Below are 27806 nucleotides of genomic sequence, written 5' to 3'. Positions count from 1 at the left end.
ACCATGAGCTGCAGGGAGACCAGGCCGGGATCCACCGTGAGCTGCAGGGTGACCAGGCCGGGATCCACCGTGAGCTGCTGGGAGACCAGGCTGGGACACACCATGAGCCGCTGGGAGACCAGGCTGGGACACACCATGAGCCGCTGGGAGACCAGGCTGGGACACACCATGAGCCGCTGGGAGAACAGGCCGGGATCCACCATGAGCCGCTGGGAGATCAGGCCGGGATCCACCATGAGCCGCTGGGAGAACAGGCCGGGATCCACCTTGAGCCGCTGGGAGATCAGGTTGAGACCCTCTTGAAACCAAAGGGGAACAAAAGAGAAAACAGAAGGAGTGGGAGCTCTGGTTGGAGTGTATTATCTGCCGCCATCTTGATCAGAAAGATATAAGAATCGACAGGAAAGACTGGGACGTTTTCATTACAATGTAGGAGGTGTGGGGGAGGGGGCATGGGTAGGGTAAATGAAAAGGATCTTTTCCCAAGTGCGAGGAAGTTCAAAACCAGTGGGCCATACCTTTAAGCTGTGGGGAGAGAGATTTAAGAAGGACGTGAGGGGCAATTTTTTTTACACAGTGGGTGGTTCATGTGTGGAATGGTCGCCAGAGAAAGTGGTGGATGCAGGTTACAGTAACAATGTTTAAAGGCCTGTTGGATCAGTTTCTGAATAGGAAAGGTTTGCAGGAATGTGAACCCAGTGCAGGCAGGTGGGACTGGTTTAGGAACAAGCTCGGCACAGACATGGTAGGTTATGAGAATCTCTTCCTCATGGCAGATGTGTCTAATGCCAGAGGGCATAAGTTTAAAATGAGAAGCAAGTTGTTCAGTGGCGATCCGAGCCCAACGATTTTCACCAGAAGCTGGTAGATATATGGAATTTGTTGCCTAAGAAGGTGGTGGAGGCAGGGCCAGCACGGTGGCTCAGTGGTTAGTATTGTTGCCTCACAGCACCAAGGACCCGGGTTCGATTCCTGCCTTTAGTGACTGTCTGTGTAGAGTTTGCACATTCTCCCCGTGTCTGCGTGGGTTTCCTCCCACAGTCCAAAGATGTGCAGGTTAGGTGAACTGGCCATGCTAAATTGCCCGTAGTGTTAGGTGCATTAGTCAGAGGGAAATGTAGGATAGGGGAATGGGTCTAGGTGGGTTACTCTTCAGAGGGTCTGTGTGGACTTGTTGAGCCAAATGGCCTGTTTCTATACTGTAAGGAATCTAATCTAATATTTAAGAAGCATCTCAATGAGTATTTAAAATGCCAGGGCATAGGAAGCTAAGGACCAGGTGCAGGTAAATGGGACGGGTGTAATTTTGCATTTGTTGGTCAGCACAGGTAGACCAAAGGGCACTACAGAGAGCAGCCTGTGTAATCAGGATCGAGAGTCCCACATGGTCTGTGGCCTACTTGGTGCCAAGGTAAGGGACATCTCCAACTGGACTGAAAGGATATTACAGTGGGAAGGGGGAGAATCCAATTGTTGGGGACCAACAATATCAGCAAGAGTAGGCAAGATGTCCTCTTTGAGGAATATCAGGAATTAGGAACAAAATTAAAGATCAGTAACTCATAGAGATGAGAACATTTGGGAAGTAAATGTCTAGCTAAAGGAGAGGTGTGGGAAAGAGGGCTTCATTTTGTGGGGCATTAGCATTAGTGTTGGGACAGGAAGAATACCATTGGGACACACTCCACCTGAACCAATCTGGGACCAATGTCCTTGTCCTAAGTAGAGTGGTCACTGTAAATGTGGATAGTGGCCATGATGTGGAGGTGCCAGTGTTAGACTGGGGTGAACAAGGTCAAACGTCACACAACACCAGGCTATAGTCCATCAGGTGTATTTAAGTTAAAAATTACACCACACCAGGTTGTAGTCCAGCAGGTTTATTTGGGTGTACAAGCTTTCGGAGTGCTGTCCCTTCGTCAGGTAGCTGTCTGAAAGCTTGTACTTTCAAATAAACCTGCTGGACTATAATCTGGAGTCATGTGACCTTTGACCTAGTAAATGTGGGAGAAACTGAGGACTGCACTGAAAAATGTGTTGCTGGAAAAGCGCAGCAGGTCAGGCAGCATCCAAGGAGCAGGAGAATAGACGTTTCAGGCAAGAGCCCTTCTTCAGGAATCTCCTGCTCCTTGGATGCTGCCTGACCTGCTGCGCTTTTCCAGCAACACATTTTCAGCTAGTAAATGTGGGGGATGGTTCAGAGGAAGTCAATACAGTTTCAAAATCAGGTAACATGACAGAGAGTAAAGAAACAGGAATCCTACTTCAGGTATGCCAGATATTGGCAAAACTGTAAGAAATGTATTGATTAAACTGGAAGAGAGTAATTATAAACAGCTGAATAAAGCATTGGTGCCAAGGAGCAGGTTCCAGTGTATGGCCAAATGCATAAAGCACAAGGAATAAATTAAATGAACTTAAATTGGGAATTATGCTATAATGAGCATTACTGAAGCATAGCTTCAGGATGGTAAGGATTGGAAATGCGTCAGGTTATAAGATTTCAAGGACAGGGAACTGCAAATGATGTGGAGTAGCCTTACTGATTAGAAACAAAATTATTTCAGGGAGGATACAATGAGGAGAGGGCATTTAGTAGAACTGACGAACAGGTTGTAAAACTGTAATACAGCTGCTAGTAGATCTGAAGGACCGGATCATATAATTGCAGAAATTAGGCAAATGTGTGTCATTAGGGAGAGATTTTAGCTTTAACAGAGATTAGGCACAGAAGCACCAGTCAGAAATGTATGAATTTCTGGAGTATGTCCAGGACAGCTTCCTGCAGCAACATATCCTGGATGCAACAAGGGGACAGGCAATATTGGATTTAGGAATGAATAATGAGCTGGATTTTATTAATCCAAAACAAGCATATACCATCTCTTTGTTAACTGAAATTCTGGAAACAGATCCAGAGTTAAGTAAATTAGCACAGACAACTCACACTGAAGCTGAGGGTTTCCAGCGTGTTCTTATCTAAAGAGCAGAATTCTGAACAGGAATTAGAGACTTCCTTGGAGATCTGCCGAAGTAGAGTGGGCGGTTGTTCGTCAAATAGCCCAAATATTGTAAGGAGTTATTGCGAGTAGCACATAAACATTCAACAGCATGAACACAGAAAACACAAACATCTATCAACAAGTATTTTACATGGCCAAGCCTTCAGAAAGAGCTAGTGTAGTTCTGTAAAATATGGGGTAGGAAATCCCAATTCGTAATCAACCCGAACTTTAAATTACCAAATAATTATCCAAATGCCCTCCTGAGTGGCTCAATTGAAGCTGATCCACCTCATTTCCAGGCAGTACATTTCGTGAATACTTACAGTATGCAATCTACTGGGTTTAGCTCATTTGAATTGATTTAAGGTCATGAGACCAGAGGTCCATTGACATTGAGGAGGGAGGAGTTCTTGAACTAAAAAGGAAGAACTCTCAACGTTGAATTGCATGTCCATGTTTCTAGAAAGATTCACGGGAGCATTAAGGTAGCTTAAGAGCACTTGAAAGGGAAAATGAAAGGCAAGACAGAAAATCCATCAGTAATAGAATGTTTCCAGTGGGAGATGAAATACCCGTAGTGTTGTCTTTACAAAGTGAACCTCAAAGTGAATTTCAGTGGCCCAAACTAAATAATTAGGAAGGCCAGTAAAGTGAATTATCTGATAAATACTCCTTATCGTTGGAAGAAGCATCAGTAATGTCACATGCAGACATTGGAAAGGTATCATTGCGGAGAAAAGGATAAAGAGGAACAACAGCCTCATTTGGGAGTACTGGAAGGTGATGGAGACAATAAGAGTGAAGTGGGGGGACAGGGAGACAGTTTTCAAAGCAATTTCTGGATCAGTGGAGCTGGAAAAGCACAGCAGTTCAGGCAGCATCCGAGGAGCAGTAAAATCGACGTTTCAGGCAAAAGCCCTTCATCAGAAATAAAGGCAGAGAGCCTGAAGGGTGGAGAGATAAGCTAGAGGAGGACGGGTTTGGGGACAGGGGGAGGTGTTGGACAGGTTTGGGGGTGGGGGGTGGTGTTGGACTGGTTTGGGGGTGGGGGGTGGTGTTGGACTGGTTTGGGGGGGCGGGGGGTGGTGTTGGACGGGGTTGGGGGTGGGGGGTGGTGTTGGACAGGTTTGCGGGTGTGGGGTGTTGTTAGACAGGTTTGGTGTCTGGGCGTGGTGTTGGACAGGTTTGGGGGTGGACTTACCAGAAAACTCCGAGCCCCAGAGGAAAGGCATTTAACCAATTAACCAAATAATCAATTATCTCAGTCTCCTTCAAGGTGAGGAACCCCAGTTTGTCCATTCTCTCTTCATTGCTAAAACCGTCCAGTGATGCAACATCCTGGTAAATCTCCTCTGCACCCTTTCCAGTGCAATCACATCCCTCCTATCACACAGGCTCCAGAACTGCACACAATACTCTTTGCTGTGTCCTATTCAGTATTTTATACAGTTTAAGCATGACTTCCTGCTCTTAACCTCTATGTCTCAGTTAATAAAGGCAAGTAGACCATGTGCCTTCTTCACCTCTTTAAATACCTACCTTGTTACCTGAAGGGACTGGTGGATATGCACACTGAGATCCCTCTGATCCTTAGTGTTTCTCAGGATCCTACCATTCAGCATGTATTCCCTTGCCTTGTTTGTGCAGCCCAGGTGAATCACCTCATATTTATGTGGATTAAATTCCATTTGCCACTGATCAGTCCATCTGACCAACCCATCTATATCCTCCTGTATTCTAAGGAAATCATCCTCACGATTTATTACCTCACCATTTTTTGTATCATCCATGAACTTAGTGATCAACCCTCCGATATTCATAGATAAAAACAATGACTGCAGATGCTGGAAACCAGATTCTGGATCAGTGGAGCTGGAAAAACACAGCAGTTCAGGCAGCATCTGAGGAGCAGGAAAATCGATGTTTCGGGCAAAAGCCCTTTATCAGGAATAAAGGCAGAGAGCCTGACGCGTGGAGAGATAAGCTAGAGGAGGGTGGGGATGGGGAGAAAGTAGCAAAGAGTGCAATAGGTGAGTGGGGGGAGGGGATGAAGGTGATAGGTCGGGGAGGAGAGGGTGGAGTAGATAGGTGGAAAAGAAGATAGGCAGGTAGGACAAGTCATGGGGACAGTGCTGAGCTGGAAGTTTGGAACTGGGGTGAGGTGGGGGAAGGGGAAATGAGGAAACTAGTGAAGTCCACATTGATGCCCTGGGGTTGAAGTGTTCCGAGGCAGAAGATGAGGCGTTCTTCCTCCAGGCGTCTGGTGGTGAGGGAGCGGCGGTGAAGGAGGCCCAGGACCTCCATATCCTCGGCAGAGTGGGAGGGGGAGTTGAAATGTTGGGCCACGGGGCGGTGTGGTTGATTGGTGTGGGTGTCCCGAAAATATGTTTTCCAGCAACATATTTTTCATTCCATATAGAAGCAGAATTAAGTCATTCGACCCATCAAGTCTGCAATGCTCTGAAAGCTCGTACTTTCAAGTAAACCTCTTGGCCTATGACTTGGTGTTGTGTGAGTTTGAACTCTGCTATTTTTACACCTCTCTGAAATGTGCTGACATATCTGCTCTTCTTTCTTTTTTGGGCTGTTAGGGCCCTAGCAACAATATGGTTTTGCCTTCTTGCTTTTTAGTTCTACCTATTCAGCTTCATTTGAAGAGCGTTCTAAGATGTCTTTTCTCCTTACTGCTGTTATCTGATCAAGATTACCACACATCTTCGTTTTACCTCCTTCCCTAGCTCACTTGAAAATCCTGTCTCCTGGAATATTGAGCCGTCAATCCTGCCCCTTCCCTCAACCATGACCCAGTGATAGCTCTGGTACTACATCCCCATTTAAACCCAAAGAACTTTAAGAGATACTGTGTTTCCTGCAATCAAGTAAAAGTATCTTAATAAGGGAGACTAAGCAGAAAGGTTCTGATAAGCGCAAGTATCATCTCAGCAATCCCTTGGCAAAAGTGAGGACTGCAGATGCCGGAAATCAGAGTCTAGATTAGAATGGTGCTGGAAAAGCACAGCAGGTCAGGCAGCATCCGAGGAGCAGGAATGATGAAGGGCTTTTGCCCGAAATGTTGATTTTCCTGCTCCTCGGATGCTGCCTGACTTGCTGTGCTTTTGCAGTACCACTCTAATCTAGACTCAGCAATCCCTGTCAGCAGAGATCACTGAACCGCCTCCTGGGTATTTCCCACCACTAACCATAACAGTATGCTGAGAGTATAGAGTTGTATGCGGTCATTTCATAATTGGTTCCCTGTAGCTTGAGTTCACTTATTTGTAATAAATAGTTACTCTTGTAAAGTACTGAAACTAGGTCTGTGTTTTCTGTCAACCACGCAAATTAGGGAATTCTGTATACAGTTTCAAAACTTTTAACAATTAACTCTCGTGATAATTCGGGGAACAGCAGGGCTTGATTTCCATTGAGGCGGAACAACATTGTTCCTTAATGACAGGGGCACCAGCACTGTACACAGTAGTTCAGCAATGTTGACACCAAAACTCTGGATAACTGAAGCATAAACTCCCTATTTTTCATTCAGTTCTCCCGAAAATAAGAGGTAGCAACAAGAACAGAAATTGTTGGAGACATTTTCCATGTTTAGCAGCAGAATGCTAGCAAGGGGAGGGCATCCTATTGGAGGGGATGGAAATGGTAGTTTATAATCCTTTGGATGCAGAGGCTGGTGGAATGATAAACAAGGACAAGGGGGGCCTATCATTATTGTGGGAGGGAAGAGAAGGGGTGAGGGCAGATGTGTGAGAGATGGGTCAAACATGGCCAAGGGTCCTGGTAGCAGAGAATCCAGGTTGAGGAAAAAGATATACATTTCTAAGGCCATCCCCCAACCCATCCCCCAACCCATTCCCCAAGGAGATGGAATTGTCAGAATTGATGGAGATGGAGAAACTGCAAGAATAGGATGGAGCCCTTGCAGGGTGTGAGAATGCATAGTTGAGCTAACTGTGGGAGTCAGTGGGTTTGTAGTGTGTATTGGTGGCCAGTCCATCCCCAGAAATGGAAACAAAGATGTTGAGTAAGGCAAGGGACGAGTTGGAGATGGACCAGGTGAAGCTGAGTGCAGAGTGGAAATTGGAAGTGAAATTCATAAATGTTTCCAGTTTGGAATGAGGGAAGAAAGTAGCCCTGATGATGTGGTTAATGTACCGGATAGAGTTGTGGGGAGGGACTCAAGTTGGATTGGAACAAGGAATCTTCTACGTACCCCAGGCTTAACTGGGGCACATGCGGATCACAGTGGCCACACTTTTGACCTGAAGAAAATGGGAGGAGTTAACAGAGAGGTTGTTTATAGCGAGCTTGGCCAAGCAGAGGAGGGAGGTGAGTGGGTGTGATTCAGGTTCTTTTCAGGAAGGAGTTGAAAACCCTGAGACCATCTTGGTGGGGGATGGACATGTAAAGGGGTTGCATGTCCTTGGTAATGGGGAGGTGGCTGAACCCTGTAAACTGGAAATTCTGAAATTGATGTGAAGCATCAGAAGAATCGAAGATGTAACTGGTCATGGACTGGATAAGGGGAGAAAAAGTCCAGTTGAGGTAGGAAGAGTGAGTCCTATGGGGCAAGAACAGGCAGAAACAATGGGTCTGCCCAGACAGTCCTGTTTGTGGATCTTGTTCTATGTTCTATGTTCTATGAGTCCACACCGACCTGCCGAAGCGCAACCCACCCATACCCCTACATTTACACCTTACCTAACACTACGGGCAATTTAGCATGGCCAATTCACCTGGCCTGCACATCTTTGGACTGTGGGAGGAAACCGGAGCACCCGGAGGAAACCCACGCAGACACGGGGAGAATTTTGCTGGGTTCTAATTTGGACGTTGTTAAGCTGTTTAACTGTTCCAAACCAGATGTAGGTAAATTCTCCAGGGTATGCACTCGCCTATATACCAGCGTATGAGTTAGAATAGAATAGAATAGAATAGAAGAATACAGCGCAGTACAGGCCCTTTGGCCCTCGATGTTGCGCCGATCCAAGCCCACCTAACCTATACTAACCCACTATCCTCCATATACCTATCCAATGCCCGCTTAAATGCCCATAAAGAGGGAGAGTCCACCACTGCTGCTGGCAGGGCATTCCATGAACTTACGACTCGCTGAGTGAAGAACCTACCCCTAACTTCAGTCCTATATCTACCCCCCCTTAATTTAAAGCTATGCCCCCTTGTAATACCCGACTCCATACGCGGGAAAAGGTTCACACTGTCAATCCTATCTAACCCCCTAATCATCTTGTACACCTCAATCAAGTCACCCCTAAACCTTCTTTTCTCTAATGAAAACAGCCCCAAGTGTCTCAGTCTATCCTCATACGATCTTCCTTCCATACCAGGCAACATCCTGGTAAACCTCCTCTGCACCCGTTCCAGTGCCTCCACATCCTTCCTATAGTATGGCGACCAAAACTGCACACAATATTCCAGATGCGGCCGCACCAGAGTTTTATACAACTGCATCATGACCTCAGGACTCCGGAACTCAATTCCTCTACCAATAAAAGCCAGTACGCCATATGCCTTCCTCACCGCACTATTTACCTGGGTGGCAACTTTCAGAGATCTGTGTACATGGACACCAAGATCCCTCTGCTCATCCACACTACCAAGTATCCGACCATTAGCCCAGTACCCCATCTTTTTGTTATTCTTCCCAAAGTGAATCACCTCACATTTAGCTACATTGAATTCCATTTGCCACCTTTCTGCCCAGCTCTGCAGCTTCTCTATATCCTGCTGTAACCTGCCACATCCTTCCTCACTGTCAACAACTCCTCCGACTTTCGTATCATCCGCAAACTTGCTCACCCAACCTTCTAACCCCTCTTCCAGGTCATTTATAAAAATGACAAACAGCAATGGTCCCAAAACAGATCCTTGCGGAACACCGCTAGTGACGGCACTCCATGAAGAAACTTTGCCATCAACTACTACCCTCTGTCTTCTTCCATCCAGCCAATTCCTAATCCAAACCTCCAACTCACCCTCAATGCCATATCTCCGTATTTTCTGCAGTAGTCTACCATGGGGAACCTTATCAAACGCCTTACTAAAATCCATATATACCACATCTACCGCTTTCCCCTCATCAACCTCCTTCGTCACCTTTTCAAAGAATTCAATAAGGTTTGTGAGGCACGACCTGCCCTTCACAAAACCATGCTGACTATCCTTGATCACATTATTCCTATCCAGATGTGCATAAATCCTATCCCTTACAATTCTCTCTAAGACTTTGCCCACAACAGAAGTGAGACTCACCGGCCTATAGTTACTAGGGTTATCCCTACTCCCCTTTTTGAACAAGGGAACCACATTTGCTATCCTCCAGTCTTCTGGCACTACTCCTGTAGACAAAGAGGACATAAAAATCAAGGCCAATGGCTCTGCAATCTCCTCCCTTGCTTCCCAGAGAATCCTAGGATAAATGCCATCAGGCCCAGGGGACTTATCTATTTTCACCTTTTCCAGGATTTCCAACACCTCTTCTCTACATACCTCAAAGCCATCCATTCTACTTATTTGTGACTCAGTATTCACATCGACGACAATGCCCTGTTCCTGAGTAAATACTGAAGAAAAGTATTCATTCAGTGTCTCCCCAATCTCTTCCGCCTCCACACGCAACTTCCCACTACTATCCTTGACTGGACCTATTCCTACCCTAGTCATTCTTTTATTCCTAACATACCTATAGAAAGCCTTAGGGTTTTCCCTAATCCTACCGACTAAGGACCTTTCATGTCCCCTCCTTGCTGCTCTTAGCTCTCTCTTCAGGTCCTTCCTGGCTACCCTATAACTCTCAATCGCCCCAATTGAACCTTCACGTCTCATCTTGAGATAGGCCGCCCTCTTCCATTTTACAAGGGATTCCAATTCCTTATTAAACCACGGCTCCCTCGCACGACCCTTTCCTCCCTGCCTGACAGGTACATAATTATCAAGGACACTCAATAGTTGCTCCTTGAACAAGCTCCACATATCATTTACACTCTTGCCTTGGAGTCTACTTTTCCAAGCCACACATCCTAAGTCATGCCTCACCGCATCATAATTTCCCTGACCCCAGCTATAACTCTTGCCTTGTAGTACACACTTATCCCTCTCCATCACGAGAGTAAAAATCACCGAATTATGGTCACTATCCCCAAAGTGCTCACCTACCTCTAATTCTAACACCTGGCCTGGTTCGTTACCCAGAACCAAATCCAGTATGGCCTCACCTCTTGTTGGCCTGTCTACATATTGTGTCAGGAAACTCTCCTGCACACATTGAACAAACACTGACCCATCTAACGAACTTGAGCTATAGCTTTCCCAATCAATATCAGGAAAGTTAAAGTCCCCCATAACCACCACCCTATTACTGTCACTCATCTCCTGAATCACCTTCCCTATCCTTTCTTCTACGTTTCTAGGACTATTGGGAGGCCTGTAAAAGACTCCTAACAGGGTGACCTCACCTTTCCTATTCCGAACCTCAGCCCAAACTACCTCAGATGGCAAGTCCTCATCCATCGTCCTTTCCACCACTGTAATACTATCTTTGACAAGCAATGCCACACCTCCCCCTCTTTTACCCCCACCTCTGACCCTACTAAAACATTTAAATCCTGGAACCTGCAACAGCCAATCCTGTCCCTGTTCTAGCCATGTCTCCGTAATAGCCACAACATCGAAGTCCCAGGTACCAACCCACGCTGCAAGTTCACCTACCTTATTTCGTATACTTCTTGCATTGAAGTATACACACTTCAAGCCACTTTCCTGTTTACAGACACCCTCCTTGGAAATTGATGCCATGTTCCTAACCTCCCTACACTCCAGGCCCTGCACCCTGAAGCTACAATCTGGGTTCCCATGCCCCTGCAGAGTTAGTTTAAACCCTCCCCAAGAGCAATAGCAAACCTCCCCCCAAGGATACTGGTGCCCCTCAGGTTCAGATGTAGACCATCCTGTTTATAGCGGTCCCACCGTCCCCAGAAAGAACCCCAGTTATCCAAAAACCGGAATCCCTCCCTCCTGCACCATCCCTGTAGCCACGCATTTAAGTGTTCTCTTTCCCTATTCCTCGAATCTCTATCACGTGGCACGGGTAACAAACCAGAGACAACAACTCTGTTCGTTCTAACTCTGAGCTTCCAACCTAGCTCCCTGAAAGCCTGTCTAACATCCTCGGCACTCCTCCTACCTATGTCGTTGGTGCCAATATGGACCACGACTTCGGGCTGCTCCCCCTCCCCCTCCAGGACCCGGAAAACACGATCAGCTGGTATGTGGAAGTTATTTCACTTCCACATACCAGCAGCAACTACAATGGCTTGCTGGCCAAGATCCTCAAGAAAATTTTAACCCTTTGGCTGAGACTTGGCTTTGCTTTTGGATTTTTCTGTTGGCTAATTGAGAGTCCCTCTGATCAGGATATATTCTGAGTGAGGCTATGTAATTGCCTTCACTCAAGTGGTGTTCCCTAAGTTCAGTCAGACTGGTGAGGGTGTCCACTTCCATCAGAATAGGCTGCAATCCATACGCTCCACTTGCTGCATTTTCCAAAGATAAGGTCAGCTGTTGTGCCTGTTTGAAGTCTCATTGGGCTTCATCCGGTGAATGCTTTTGTGTGGTTACATCTTTAATCCCACATACCAACCAGTCTCTCAACATTCTAAATGTGAGGTGATTCACTTTGGGAAGAATAACAGGATGGCAGAATACTGGGTCAATGTAAAGATTCTTGGTAGTGTGGATGTGCAGAGGGATCTTGGAGTCCATGTGCAGAGATCCCTGAAAGTTGCCACCAGGTGGATAGTGCTGTTAAGAAGGCATATGGTGTGTTAGGTTTCATTGGTAGAGGGATTGAGTCCCGGAACCGCAGTATCATGCTGCAACTATACAAAACGCTGGTGCGGCCACACTTGGAATATTGTGTACAGTTCTGGTCGCCCCATTACAGAAAGGATATGGAAGCATTGGAAAAAGTGAAGAGGAGATTTACCAGGATGTTGCCTGGTCTGGAGGGAAGATCATATGAGGAAAGGCTGAGAGACTTGGGTCTGTTCTCATTGGAAACAAGAAGGCTAAGGGGGGATTTGATAGAGACATACAAGATAATCAGAGGATTAGATAGAGTAGACAGAGAAAGACTTTTTCCTAGGATGATGACGTCAGCTTATGTGAGAGTGCATAACTACAAATTGAGGGGTGATAGATTTAAGACTGATGTCAGAGGCAGGTTCTTTATGCAGAGAGTGGTAAGGACGTGGAATGCCCCACCTGCCGATGTAGTCAACTCAGCCACATTAGGGAGATCTAAACAATCCTTAGATAAGCACATGGATTATTTTGGGACAGTGTAGGGGGACGAGCTGAGAATAGTTCACAGGTCGCGCAACATCGAGGGCCGAAGGGCCTGTTCTGTGCTGTATTGTTCTGTGTTCTACGTTCTATCTCATTAAAGGCTAAATCAAACCTATACGTCTCTGCCTGTCGTCTTCATCTAGTCAAAAATTCTGAGACATAATTCCCAATTCTTGAATTCCCAAGTAAAACCAATGTAGACAAGCTGGAGTCTGGAAGAACACAGCAAGCCAGGCAGCATCAGGCAATGGGGAAGTCAACGCTTCAGGTATAACCAGTCTTCAGGACTGGGGGAGAGGGTAAGGGGAGCTGCAGAGAAAGGGAGGGGTAGGGGTAGGGGTAGGGGTGGAGGAGAGTTTTGGTTGGGAAGAGGGGTGGGGTGGTGAGGTAGGGATAGGTGAACACAGGCAGAGGGTATGACCTGGTTGGTCGATGGGAGGAATGAATCCAGTTGGTGGCTGGAAGGAAGGGTCGGTCAGGGATGGGGAGGGGCTGGAAAGGGAGTCAGGAGATGGAAGGGGAGGTTATCTGAAATTGGACAACTCAGTGTTGGGTCCTGCAGGCTGTAGGCTGCCCAGGTGGAAGGTGAGGTGTTGTTCCTCCAATTTGTGGCCTGATTCACTGTGGCAATGGAGGAGGTGGAGGATGGTCATACCAATAGCATCTCAGAAGTACAGAAGGCTTGGGGCCGTGATATTCCCGAACTAAATCCGTCAGCTCTTGAAAGGTTTTAGTATCTGGTGCTTTAGGGAAAGTTAGGCTTCTAATAACTGAAAAGGCTGTGGGTCCATAAGCTTCCAGGAGAATTACTTGTTGCTTTTCATCTGTCCAACTGTTGTTTGCCTGGAAAAATGTCTCTTTCCACATACTGGGCACAGTCTTCAACAGCAGGATCAAACAAGTAAAGCTTCCCAAATAACAGCATGATGCCAAAAATGCTTACCCCAACATAAATACAACTGTTGCAAGTGAATTTCTCAAGAAGCGTGCTTTTCTCTTGTCGCCGCTGAAATAACTCCACAGAGGCCGGTATCCCATCACCAAGTCACCCCTTATTCACATGGGAAGGTCCTTGATACTGATCCAGCTCCCTCACAGCCAGCTGTCAGAACCTCTGAAGCAATGAAGGGATTAGAGGGGACATAAGGATAAACCTTTCTACCCAGATGGTGGCCACTGTGTGGAACTCAATGTCTAGTTTGGTGGTTGAGGTGGAAATCCTCAATTCTGTGGTGATTGTAACAAAGTAAGCCAGCTAGACATCATCAAATATGAGCTTCCTGATTGGGGATATTAATCTGGCCCAATCAGGGAGCCCTGGCTGACAGATAAAAAGGGTGAGTGTCAGAGATACTGCCAATCTGGTACCTGACTGAATGAGGAAGCACTACCGTCAAGGACTGCTCGTGTGTAAGTAGAGGGTGACACGGTGACAGATACTGGCCTTTGTGGAGTTACTTCAGTAGTGACAGCAGGAAAGCATGATACTGAAGAAACTTACTTGTAACAGTAGTTATGGTAAGCATTTCTTATACCATGCTTTTGTTTAAGAAGTTTTGACTCATTCTACCATGCCATCAAGGACTGGGCCCAGTAGCTGGAAAGAATGTGTTATTTACTTCTGGGCAAATGACATTGTGGCAGAAACAAAACAACAAGTAACTCTGCTGACAGCTTGTGCAGCTGCAAATCTTTCTGTCATTAGGAGCCTACCCTTCCCTGATGGACATAGTTAAGGTATATTACAATCCCAAACTATCAGCTGGGACACTACCAGTTTTACTCACAAATTAGAGAATCGGGGGAATCCGTATTGGGATGTTTGACTTGGGTAAGGTGATTGACAGAAGCCTGTGAGTTTTTAATTGGAAAATGTGGCAAATGGAGTCTCTGATTTGCAGGGTATTCCAAGGGAAGTGGACGCCCTTGCTAGTCTGACTGAACTTGGGGAACTTGGACATAGTGAAGATTGCAGATCCTGGAGAATCAATGTCGATAAAGTGTGGAGCTGGAAAAGCACAGCAGGGCAAGCAGCATCAGAGGAGCTGGGGAGGGGTCGATATTTCAGGTGGGGACTCTTTATCAGGACTGACAAAACACCAAAACAAAGCCAAGCCCCGGTTATACTGGTAAAACATCCTTCAGAATCTCGGCCAGCATGTCATTGCCGGGATGCAGACATCACAAGCAAAAGAGTCCAACTAAACCGGGGTAGGAACCTGTGGCCTTTTGGGGTGCTAGTTCAGGCCTTCTGCCTATTTTTCCACAAATACTAAATCTGCCTTTATAAATCTGTGTGCCAAAAACTAAGAACATTAAAGGAAGAGAACAAAGCATTTAATGAAGAATTGGGAACTGCAGTATTATGTCGTGGCTGTGAAAGATAAGATTACTCTGGAATGCCATAATTGCAACAGTGAAGAAATACAAGGCACATCAGCAATATACTATTCGTCAAGACCACAAATATACTAAACTGGAAGGGGAACACTGAAAGTCTGCACTTAAGAAAATGAAAGATCAAAAGCAGCAGCAAGAATTTAAAACAATGTCAGGACGAGGGACTGACATCACTGAGGTGATGTAACATATGAAGTAACATATAAACTTGGAAGCAGAGGTAAGCAATTAAGCCATGTGGAAATCATAAGAGAATGCATTGTTAAAGCTGTAAGATCTTTAAAGTTAATAAGCACAAACAACTATTTCTTTCAAGAAGGATCATAACTGGTCAGCACCATGAATTAGCCCTTAAATGTAACAGAACAGCTTCATACAATATGCCAAAGCCAAGACATTTATTATATGATAGCCCTGGATGAATACACTGACATTACTGACTCAATGCAAGTGTTAGTTTTTAATTTGTATTATAACTGTGGATTTTGATTGCCATGAGCTTTGGGTGCCCTTACGGTGAGGATACATGAAATCGACATCTTCACTATCGTCAAAGAAAAATGCCGTGAAGCGAAAGTGAATTTATATAACTTAGTAAGTGTATGCACAGACAGTGCACCTTCTGTGAGAGTAAACGTGAAGGATTTGTGTGCGTTACTACAAGAAGAATTACCAGATCCGGATACTTTGATTTCCTTTCATTGTGTTTTGCATAACAGCATCTCTGTGCCAAATCTACTGTTTTAAGTGACACATGAAAGAAAGTTCTAAGTATTGTGAACAAAATTTGAGCAAATGTATCACGGTATCGCCAATTTTGCAACATTCAGTGTGGGTCTGCCACATCATTCTAACGTGTGCTGGTTGTCACAAGGACAAATAGTTGTAAAACTTATCTTTGCAAAAACAAGTCACAAGACTTTTTGAGGAACTGAATGAACCGCATGAGTTGTCAAAGGAGGATTTCTGCAGAAAAGCTGCATTTTTGAGTGATATAATGTCAATGCAAAATGTTCTGAATTTTTTTTTGCAAGGTAGAACTGACATGTGGCTAAAAATCCAAGCGTTCAGAAAAAGCTGACCTTTTTCAAAATTCCCCTTACCCGATCGGAACTTTCAGCTGAACATTCTCTTGAACTGGCAAAGGTAATTAATGAACAGGATACAAACAAATCATTAAGGAAATGCAGTGTGAAAGCATACACAGCTGTTCTAGACTCCCTACTCTAGAATACAATGAGTGCTTTGCAGATTTTGAGAAACATGATCTCATACTGAAACTAGCTTTTCAACCACACCTAGTTGATGCATCCAAATCACCTGATGGCTTATAGATGGAATCAAGATTTGGAGATGCCGGTGTTGGACTGGGGTGTACAAAGTTAAAAATCACACAACACCAGGTTATAGTCCACCAGGTTTAATTGGAAGCACACTAGCGTCCGAAAGCTAGTGCTTCCAATTAAACCTGTTGGACTATAACCTGGTGTTGTGTGATTTTTAAAGATGGAATCAATTGAGCTCTCAGAAGACAGTTTTTTTAAGTCTCTATTTGACACTAAGAAAGATCTCATTGAAAGATGGAAAACTGCCAGTGAATACCCACATCTACGTCAACATGTTCGTTGAATGCTGTCTTGTTTTGGCACAACCTATTGTTGTGAATCAACATTTTCACATGTGACACAAATTAAAACACCTCTGAGATGTCAGATGAGGGATATTCACCTGGAGGACCAATTAAAGCTACAGTCAACAATATAATCCCTAAACTGAAGAAACAGGCCCTTCAGCCCAACAAATCTACACCAACCCTCCAAACAGTAACCCATTCAGATGCATTCCCCCCTACACTATTACCCTACATTTACCCCTGACTAATGCACATAATGCTACACATTTCTGAACACTACGGGCAATTTAGCATGGCCAATTCACCTAACCTGCACATCTTTGGATTGTGGGAGGAAACCAGAGCACCCGGAGGAAACCCAAGCAGACACGGGGAGAACATACAGACTCCACACAGTGTCGAGGCTAGAATTGAATCTGGGTCCCCTGGCGCTGTGAGGCAGCAGTGCTAACCACTGAGCCACTGTGCTGTCTTTGCCACAGTGTTGGCACCAAATATCTGATTCCTATCTTGCAATAAGCAATCACAAAAAGTTATTAAATGGTCTGTTCTCTAGGTTTTTCACTTATTAGTAGCTCTATTTTCAACTTGGCTAAACAAACGTGTCTTTGCTGAATTCATCTTTTGTTCAAAGTCCTCATATAATAGCAGGCTTTAATTAAACTTAGTAAGTATGTCAACAAAAATATGATATTTTGTTGTATATGTTAAATTCTCAGCATGCAGCCTAATAGAATCTTGATTTTTTTTTGTCACTATTCACGCAGGAAAAAGTTAATGTTGTCGAGGAGAATACTGAGATCCAGGCTATTAGATTAGATGAGATTGAGGTTCACAGGGAGGAGGTGTTAGCAATTCTGGAAAGGGTGAAAATAGATAAGTCCCCTGGGCTGGATGGGATTTATCCTAGGATTCTCTGGGAAGCTAGGAAGGAGATTGCAGAGTCTTTGGCTTTGATGCTTATGTCATTATTGTCAACAGGAATAGTTGACACAAGACTAGAGATAGTAAACGTTGTCCCCTTGTTCAAGAAGGGGAGTAGAGACAACCCTGGCAATTATAGACCAGTGAGCTTTACTTCGGCTGTGGGTAAAGTGTTGTAAAAGGTTGTAAGAGATAGGATTTATAATCATCTGGAAAGGAATAAGTTGATTAGGGATAGTCAACACGGTTTTGTGAAGGGTAGGTCGTGCCTCACAAACCTTATTGAGTTCTTTTGAGAAGGTGACAAAACAGGTGGATGAGGGTAAAGGAGTTGATGTGATGTATATGGATTTCAGTAAGGCATTCGATAAGGCTCCCCATGGTAAGCTATTGCACAAAATACAGAGGCATGGGATTGAGGGTGATTTAGAATCAGAAATTGGCTAGCTGTAAGAAGACAGAGAGTGGTGGTTGACAGGAAATATTCATCCTGGAGTTCCGTTGCTAGTGGTGTACCACAAGGATCTGTTTTGGAGCCTCTGCTGTTTGTCATTTTTATAAATGTCCTGGATGAGGATGTAGAAGGATGGGTTAGTAAATTTGCAGATGACACTAAGGTTGGTGGAGTTGTGGATAGTGACAAAGGATGTTGCAGGTTACAGAGGGACATAGATAAGCTGCAGAGCTGGGCTGAGAGGTGGCAAATGGAGTTTAATGTGGAAAAGTGTGAGGTGATTCACTTTGTAAGGAGTAACAGGAATGCAGAGTACTGGGCTAATGGTAAGATTCTTGATAGTGTAGATGAGCAGAGAGATCTCGGTGTCCAGGTACATAGATCCCTGAAAGTTGCCACCCAAGTTGATAGGGATGTTAAGAAGCCATACGGTGAGTTAGCTTTTATTGGTAGAGGGATTGAGTTTCGGAGCCATGAGGTCATGCTGCAGCTGTACAAATTTCTGGTGTGGCCACACTTGGAGTATTGCATACAATTTTGGTCGCTGTATTGTAGGAAGGATGTGGGAGCTTTGGAAATGGTGCAGAGAAAATTTACTAGGATGTTGCCTGATATGGAGGAAAGGTCTTACGAGGAATGGCTGAGGGACTTGAGGCTATTCTCGTTAGAGAGAAGAAGGTTGAGAGGTGATTTAATAGAGACATACAAGATGATCAGAGGGTTAGATAGGGTGGACAGTGAGAGCCTTTTTCCTCGTATGGTGATGGCTAGCACAAGGGGACATAGCTTTAAATTGAGGGCTGATAGATATAGGACAAATATCAGAGAGAGTTTCTTTACTCAGAAAGTAGTAGGGGCGTGGAATGCCCTGCCTGCAACAGTAGTAGACTCGCCAATTTTAAGGGCATTTAAATGGTCATTGGATAAACATTTGGATGATGATAGAATTGTGTCGGTTAGATGGGCTTCAGATTGGTTTCACAAGTCAGCGCAACATCGAGGGCTGAAGGGTCTGTACTGGGCTGTAATGTTCTATAATTAAATAAAATGTGGCCTTCCGATGTAAAAAAGTTCCCCACCCCTGTAATAGAGCTAATTGAGGAAGATAATTCATAGGCTGGTATCCAGGCTATTTCATATCCTGGAAAGTCCACCCGTATCTGATTTGGAAAAGTTAATTTGCTTAGCAACATCAAAATCATAACCAATCAAAATAAATGTCTGGTCACCGGGTTCTAATGGAGGTTGATATCCGTGTGGCTGTATTAGTAATCTAATATAATCCACTGTAGCCCCAGTCCTTAACTTAAAGTGAGACCTCAGCTAGGCTGAAAACCTACACGTTAAGAGGATAACTTTGGACCGGTCTCTTGTAAAAAGCAGTTCCCAATGATTGTAATCAAGGCTCGGGCCAAAGCTTGATGGGGCGAATTTGTTATAAGAATCACCAATCATTTTCAATTAGAAAATGGCTGCTTGAGGGAAGTCCTAATTAAATACTTGGATGTCTTACAGAAAGATCCAGGGACTATCAGAAGAGTGATATGAAGGTGGAGAGGTACTGTATCTTTAAGAGAGTTGAAAAGCTAGCAAGAACAGCACACAGTGTTCTGAACAAGGTAACAGTGTACCACTTGGTCGATACCAATAGTACAGCTGTACTGTTATAGAACAAAAACAAATTCAAATTCAGCCGATCAGTTTAAATTATGCCCCAAGATACCAGAATCCAATCAAATTTGAATTTAGTATTTTGATAAAATTAAAACTAATGAAATGATCTGATGTTTTGGGGTATAAAAACCAGGCAGTTTGAACACTTAGGGAGAAAACTGCCATGGAGACTGCTCGCTCAAGTGCTCTCTGAAAGGTACCTGTCTGTAGAAGGAGTTTCCACAGCAGAGCATCGAAACCGACCTGGGCAGAATCTACAAAGGCAAATCTACAAAGGAGAGTCGACAAAGCTGACTGGTTTGAAACATGATTATATATTTCTGTAAACCTTAATCGGGATTTTTTTATACCAGACTAGTATGGTAGAGTAGGAGGTAAAAGATAGGTTTAAGAGAAAGGAGTTGTAAATAGTTGTTGGTATTAATATTCTCCGCTGGACTTAAAGAATGAAGTTGTTAATTTTTATTTTAAATAGTGATCTCTGGGAAAGTTTGCTGCCTCCTGAATTACAGCACAGGGTGAATCTTTTCTGTGTAGCTGATTTAAATTAGCAGAGGGGTTTTCGTAACAAGAGCCAAGGTCACCTTGCACATTGATCAGGTAGCAGTTCCGTGATTCTACAAGACCCACCCAGTGCCATTTGCCTTATGGGCAAAAGTAGAGGCAAAAATCAGGAGGCTGGAAAGTGAAGGAATCATCAAATCCGCCTGGTTTGTGGACCTGCCGCACCGATTATAAAGCCCAATGGCTCAGTTCACTTTATGGGGATTTTAAATGAGCGGTAAGCCATTTTTTGCAGTTGGATAAATACCCAGTCCCTCAGAGGATTTATACACAAATCTAGCAGGAGAGGGAAGATTTCAGCTGTGCTTCAAGAAACTGAGCATGAGCCATATTTACTTGCAATTGCACTTAGACCAGGATTCCCAGAGGTATGCCACAATTATTACCCATAGGCTTCGTACCGGTAAATGACACTGCCACTTGAAGTATTGCCAGCCTGTTTCTCAGTGGACGATGGAGAACATTTTGCAAGGTCTACCTCAAGTAGCCATTTATCTTGTGATGTTCTAATAACAGGGAATTCTAATAAGGAATACTTAGACCTTGGACATAGTCCTAAGGCATTTTCCCAAGGCAAGTGTACGCCTTAGAAGGGAAAATGCATATTCCAGGCCTCCAAAGTCACCTACTTGGGCTACAGAGTGAACAAGACCAGGTTACACCCATTGGAAGATAAAGTGAGAATGCTCAAAGGTGCCCCAGTTCCCATTTGTGTCCAGGAGGTTAGGTCATCTCTTGGACTGGTAAATTATAATGGAAGGTTCAAACATAACCTGACAACTACCCTGGCACCTTTGCATCAACTCCTAAGGGGCAGAACGGGGGCACAGTGGTTAACACAGGGACCTGAGTTCAATTCCACCCTCGTGTGACTGTCTGTCTGGAGGTTACACATTCTTCCCGCGTCGACATGGGTTTCCTCTAAGTACTCCAGTTTCCTCCCACAGTCCAAAGATGTCCATAGGTGGATTGGTCATGTGAAATTGCTAGGTGGGTTAGCCATGGGAAACTCAGGATTACAGGTCTGGGTGGGATGCTCTTCAGATGGTTGGTTTGGACTCAATGGGCTGAATGGCCTGCTTCCACACTGTAGGGATCCTGTGATCCTAATAAAGGGTCAGCCTTGGAAATGGTTGCATAGACAAGCCCTAGCTTTCAGTGAAGTAAAGAAACAGCTATCATCCTCTAATGTGTTGGCACACTATGATCCCAAGAAAGATCTAATATTAACATGCGATGCTTCCCCAGATGGCATCAGGATGGTATTAGCTCAAAGGTGGCCCAATGGAGAGAAACACCCAATAGCTCATGCATCCAGGATTTTGTCTAATCCAGACCATAAATACACCCAGAGAAAGAAGGCTTGGCAGTCATATTTGGGTCAGGAACTTCCACTCATAACTTTATGATGAAAATTTGTGATAATCATAGACCATAAATCCCCACTGGAACTGCTCAAAAAGAATGACATTCGCACCACATTCAGCGGCGCTCTCTAATACTAAGTGCTTATAAATACAAGTTAGAATACCATCCAAGTGGTAAATGCAGATGACTCCACTGGTGGTAGGGCCACTGTAAGAGTCCATAATGGTTTTAATTTTTCTCAACACACTCCCAGTCACAATTGACAATATCAGACTGTGGACATAGAAAGATCCGATCCTGGCAAAACAGAAACAGCTGGTGCTGAAGGGGGAAACCAAAGAGCCGTCACAACCATAAATGGAATCCTTTTGGACCTGGAGAGACTGGCTCACAGTAGAGGATGGTGTATAGTTATAGGGAGTGAGAGTGATAGTCCAGAGCAAAGGTCACTGCCAGGTACTGGCTGAATTCCACCATGGTCATCCAGGTGTCTCCAAACTGAAAATGTTGGTGAGAATTTATATCTAGTTGCCAGGCTTGGATGCAGGCATAGCTGCATTGGTGAGGCAGTGCCCAGAGTGCCAATAAAAATTAGCGCCAACATTTCCCACACATCCATGGGAATTGCTGGGTAACCCTTAGACACAGTTGCACATCAACTATGCAGGTCCTTTCATGGGCTCAATGTTCATTGTCATAGTGGACGCCCACTCAAAGTGGTCGGATGGGCATAGAATTCATTTGTCAAACACAGGGATGACAATGGAAAAGCTGCACACATATTTTTAAACACACAGACTCCTGGAGCTGTTGGTCACAGATAATAGGCCATTGTTTCCCAGCTGGGAGTTTGGGTATTTCCTAAAGTCGAAAGGAGATTCAACAGAAAAGGACAGCTTCATACCATCCATCATCCAATCGTATGGCAGAAAGAGTCACCCGGACTTTGAAGGCAGGCTTGAAGAAACAGCCTCCAGGGACAGGCAAAAAAACAGGGATAAAGTCTGGTGTAAGAATTGTGGAAGTGGCCCTACAAGGAAAGAGGCATGGTCGATGCAAGGTTCATTGACGTATAAAGTTCAAGTAGGTACAACAGTCCTGAACAAGCATGTGGACCATATGAAAGTTGTGAATTGACAAATGGTGCAGCAGTAAAACATTGCCTGGCCTTTGGGACAGTTGGAAAGTCTGCCAGACTCTGTGGTTCTCCCTCTCCATCAAGTGTTGCCACCTCCTCAGAATCAGAGATGAACATGAAGGATGTAGCTGCCTTGACACTTTTGCCACCAGAAGATGAAAGTTAAATTCTACCAAAGCATTCCAGGCACAAGAGACAAGCTCCCATGCAATTCATGCCGTCTGTATCACATGTTGAGTTGGAGGGAACCTGATCCAGTGTTGAAATGCCCCTGGAGTCTCTCCAAGTAAAAGGACCATCCTATATCTTGGGACTCAGTGGTGGTGGGGCGGGGGGGGGGAAGTGATGTGGTCATTGCAGCAAGTTCAGCCAGCTGGACAGCATAGAATATGAGTTCCCTGATTGGGGCTGTTAATCCAGTCCAATCAGGGAGCCTTGGCTGACAGATAAAAAGGCAAAAGTGAGGACTGCAGATGCTGGAGATTAGCCTTTTCTAATGAAGGGCTTACGGCCGAAAGATCGATTTTCCTGCTTCTTGAATGCCGCCTGACCTGCTGTGCTTTTCCAGTGCCACACTCTTGACAGATAAAAAGGGCGAGTGTCAGAGATACTGAGCCTCTGGTACCTGTCTCTGAATGAGGCAGTGTTCCAGTCAAAGACTGTTCACATATACATAAGGAGTGACTTGGTTACAGGATACCAGCCTCTGAGAAAATATTTCAGATTCATTTCAGAAGAACATGCTGTGTTCCGAGGTTCTGTTGTGAAATGATCTTTATGACTTTGCTGTTTCTAGTGTGATGCTTCCATCATCTTTTTTCTGGATGCTTCCACTGGCTGGTAAGGGACACAGGTAGCTGTTTCCTTTACACAAAGTCTCTATGGTATCAGTTAAAAGTCACAGATTACAGTGGCTATTGCATGAACTGGTTGGCTTCAAATTTAAAGTGAGTTTTGAGTATGGAGCACAGAGACTGCATCCAGCTGGGGGAAGTGTTGAACACTTGTCTCCCTATAACTTGTTTACAGCTCGAGGCCAGTTATTTACCTGAGAACGGCCAAAAGGTGTCTGCCATTGATATTTGGTCACCAGTCCACAGACCAACCCTATCTCAACTCTTTAAGTTTATCTCAACTGATTCCTTCCAGTTTCTTTTCCTTGGTCTGCGTGAGTTCTGTGTGAGTCTGTGGCATGAACCTTTTACCATTCTGGGGCCTAAACTTTCTGAGTTTAACATCTTGCAGATTTCTATCCAAACTGTCCTGACTTAAAAGCTCCACAGATTATAACATTTCTGCTGGAGGTTCATGCTTCCCCTCAATTGAACGGAACTGAAAAAGAGGCAACGTTTTCTTTCCTTTTAGACTAAACTCTATTTTTTTTTCTGAACCAAAGCAAAAACAAAAATAATGGCAGTCTTCTATTTACTCTGCCTGCCGTAAACTCAAATTTATGAACGTTTTCTCCACTACAACTGTAGGCCAAGAACTTGATTCCAGCCATAACTGATGCACCTAGGTCACTCACCCAAAAAGACTTTCTGATCTTTTAGAAAATGTCTGCAGAGCTAACCAACATCCAGTTGGCTTTAATTTGATTCCAAGTGCAAAAGAAATACATACGTGTGCTTTTCATTACACTTTTTGATGGAACTATCTTCACTCTTTCTGAACTTGTCAAAGTCTGATGTCTCATAAGATGGCTCATCAGCTTTTTGATAAATTTCATCCATGGAAGATCACTAGTCATATAAGCTATCATCAATGATCAAATCGTCAGTCATCACTCAAAAGTAATCTGCTGAGTATTTGCAACATCTTCTGTTTTTATTTCAGATTTCCACCAGGTGCAGTATTTGGTAATCATGTACACTTGACATTGTTCCTACTCAGTGTGACGGTAGTTGAATGTACAATGTAGAATGTAGAAGAATACAGCGCAGTACAGGCCCTTCGGCCCTCGATGTTGCGCCGATCCAAGCCCACCTAACCTACACTAGCCCACTATCCTCCATATGCCTATCCAATGCCCACTTAAATGCCCATAATGAGGGAGAGTCCACCACTGCTACTGGCAGGGCATTCCATGAACTCACGACTCGCTGAGTAAAGAATCTACCCCTAACATCTGTCCTATACCTACCCCCCGCTTAATTTAAAGCTATGCCCCCTTGTAATAGCTGACTCCATACGTGGAAAAAGATTCTCACTGTCGACCCTATCTAAACCCCTAATCATCTTATACACCTCTATCAAGTCACCCCTAAACCTTCTTTTCTCCAATGAAAACAACCCCAAGTTGTGCTGTAACAGTATAAAAGGAAGTCATAGCCAGGACTCACCTTCACCCCAGATCTCCTGGCACTGTCTATCCGTGGAGTGACAAATCCCACTGTTGCAGTAAAACCTTCCATTGTTGCATGTGTTGCCATCTTTCAGAAACACATTTTCAGGGCATTCTGAGGCATTTCCTCGACAGAACTCTGGCAAGTCACAATCTCCGTTTCTTGGCCTACACAATGTGCCCGCTGAAACAAACTGCAGAACAAAGGGAGCAATGAAATGCACTGACATTTAAGACATTTCAAGATTGTGAGGTTCCCACCGTAATTACCCTCCCAGACAGTGCAATTCCAGATTCCCACCATCATGGTGGTGAAAATAATATTTCCTGTCATAACTTTGATTTCTGATTTCAGCAGCTTCTGTAGTTGAGTGCAGTGGAGTTATCTTGCTGAGGTAGACTCAGCAAACAGCAATTTTCAGGAGATAGAGGAAAGCTTCATGGCATCTGGTACTGCAAGGCTTGCCACTTAAAGTTGTTCAGTTATTCTGCGGCAAACCACTTGCCTTTTCAGCATGTTTCACTACACTCCCCACACTTCTGTCTCTCTGTCACTCACACCTCTCTCAGAGATCTCTCTTCCTTCTGGTTCCAGATCTATAAGACCTCCGAGCAGAGGTTTGTCACCCAGCCCATTGAGACTGCTCTGCCATTCACTGAGATTGTGACTGATCTGCTAACCCTCAACTCCAATCTTCTTCCGTTTTTCATAAGCCTTGATTCACCTTCTGATTAAAAATCTGTCTATCGATATGACTTGGAAACTAATTGCCATTCCTTCAGTGTGACTGGGTCAAAATCCAGGAAATCCCTTCCTAATAGCAATGTGGGCCTACCTCAGCTGCAGGTATAGGCAGGCAATGATTCCTGATGAAGAGCTTTGGCTTGAAATGTCGATGTTCCTGCTCCTCGGATGCTGCCTGACCTGTTGTGCTTTTCCAGCACCACTCTAATCATAGGCAGGCAATGGCCTAGTGGTTTTATTAATCCAGAAACCCGAGTAATGTTCTGGACCTGGGTTTGAACCCTACCACGGCAGATGGCCAAATTTGAATTCAACAATAATCTGGAAATAAGAGTCTAATGATGACCATGAAACCACTGCTAATTGTCAGGAAAACTCCCATCTGGTTCACTAATGCCCTTTAGGGAAGGAAACTGCCATCCTTACCCAGTCTAGTCTACATGTGACTCCTGATCCACAGCAATGTGGTTGACCCTTAACTGCCCTCTGGGCAATTAGGAATGGGCAATAAATGCTAACCTGGCCAGTGATGCCCTCATCCCATGAATGAATAAGAAACAATCCTAGGTGCATGGAAGCCAATTCACCATCACCCTCACAAGGGAAACTAGGGATGGGAAATAAATGCAGGCTTAGCCAGTGATGCCCATATCTCACAAATGAATAACAGAAATCTCAGTCTTGAATATACTCACTAATTGTCTACAGCCCTCTGCAGTAAAGATTTACTACCCTCAGAGAAGAAAGTCCTCCTCATATCTGTCCTAAATCTGTGACCCCTTTTTTGGAGATTTTGCCCTCTGTACCAAGACCCTCCCACAAAAGGAAAATTCCTCTCCATGTCTACCTTGTCAAGTCCTCTCTCAGAATCTTGCATTCTTCAATAAGATTACTTCTCATTCTTCTCAAATCCAATGAGAATGAGATCAAACTACCCAACCTCTCTTCATAAGACAGTCCCTCCATACCCGGGATCAGTACAGTGAATGTCCTTGGACTACCTCTATTTTTCCAGTATATCTTTCCTTACATAAGGAGAAAAGAACTGTTCACAATATTCTCGCTATGGTCTGACTACTGCCTGGCATAGTTTGAGCAAAACCTCTGTATATCTATCCTTCATTTCCTGACAATAAAGTTCAATGCTCCATTTCCTTTTACCTGACGAGTTTAAGTGCTATCTTTTTGCGATTTATGCACAAGGACACCCAAATCCCTCTGTGCTGTATCTTTCTGCAGTCTTTCTCCATTTAAATAATATTCAGATCCTCTATTTTTCCTGCTAAAGTGCGCAAGCCCCTATTTTCCTACAATATATTCATTGGCCAAGTTTTTTTTCTCCCTACTCTTACCTAACCTGTCAATATCTTTCCACAGTCTTTTTGTGTCATCACGCCACTTGCCTTCCTATCTATTTTCATGGCATTTGCAAACTTGGCGGTAACGCCTTCACTTCAATCACACAAGTCATTCATATAGATTGTAAATAATTGTGGTGTCAGCACTGGTCCCTGTGGAGTTCTTAGTTACAGGTTGTCATCCTGAAAATACCCCCTTAATACTAACTCACTACCTTCTAATAATTAGCTTCTCCTCTATCCACATTAATACACTCGCCCAGCACCATGTGCTCTTATCTTGCATATTAGTCAGACATGTACCTCACCCAAATGTGCAAAAACACAAATATATTGCATATAGTACATCCCCTTTATTTATCCTCCTTGTAACCTCCTCCAAGAATACTACGTTTTTTGTTTGTTTTAATAAATGTATCATAGTTTTCACTTAGTAATCCTCGGCAATCATTCTACACTTCGGTAACATTAACTTGGAACACAAAAATACCTTAAGAGTGGGTTATAGAATCTCTAGAATCCTACAATGAGGAAAGAGGAGATTTGCCCCATCGGGGCCACACTGATCCTATAAAGCACATCCCACCCAGACCCACTATCACCCTTCCATGCTACCCCATAACACCACATGGCTAACCTACCTACACATCTCTGGACACTAAGGGCAGTTTAGCCTGGTCAATCCATCTAACCTGCACACCTTTGGACTGTGGGATGAAACCGGAGCTCCTAGAAGGAACCCCAGGTTAAAGAAATAGTATAAATTCACACTTCATTGACCATGCTTTGGATATGCCTGGGTGGTTGTGGGACACTCC

At 44.4% G+C, this 27806-nt stretch overlaps 1 protein-coding gene across 1 annotated transcript in view; it reads right to left on the bottom strand.

Moving 5' to 3' along the window:
• The window catches only part of LOC148152293 (disintegrin and metalloproteinase domain-containing protein 12-like), a 236154-nt gene that overhangs the window by 59046 nt on the left and 149302 nt on the right, over positions 1 to 27806 (bottom strand). Inside the window, exon 14 of the mRNA XM_087985877.1 lies at positions 24884 to 25079. Within this exon, the coding sequence (XP_087842003.1) occupies positions 24884 to 25079 (196 nt within the window). The remainder of the gene's footprint in view (positions 1 to 24883; positions 25080 to 27806) is intronic.

The sequence above is a fragment of the Chiloscyllium plagiosum genome, unplaced genomic scaffold, assembly GCF_037043375.1.
Source record: "Chiloscyllium plagiosum isolate Xiang-an unplaced genomic scaffold, Cpla_swu_hap1 HiC_scaffold_1, whole genome shotgun sequence".
NCBI lineage: Eukaryota > Metazoa > Chordata > Chondrichthyes > Orectolobiformes > Hemiscylliidae > Chiloscyllium > Chiloscyllium plagiosum.
The sequence above is the reverse complement of the archived record's forward strand: the minus strand, read 5'-3'. Positions and strand labels throughout refer to the sequence as shown.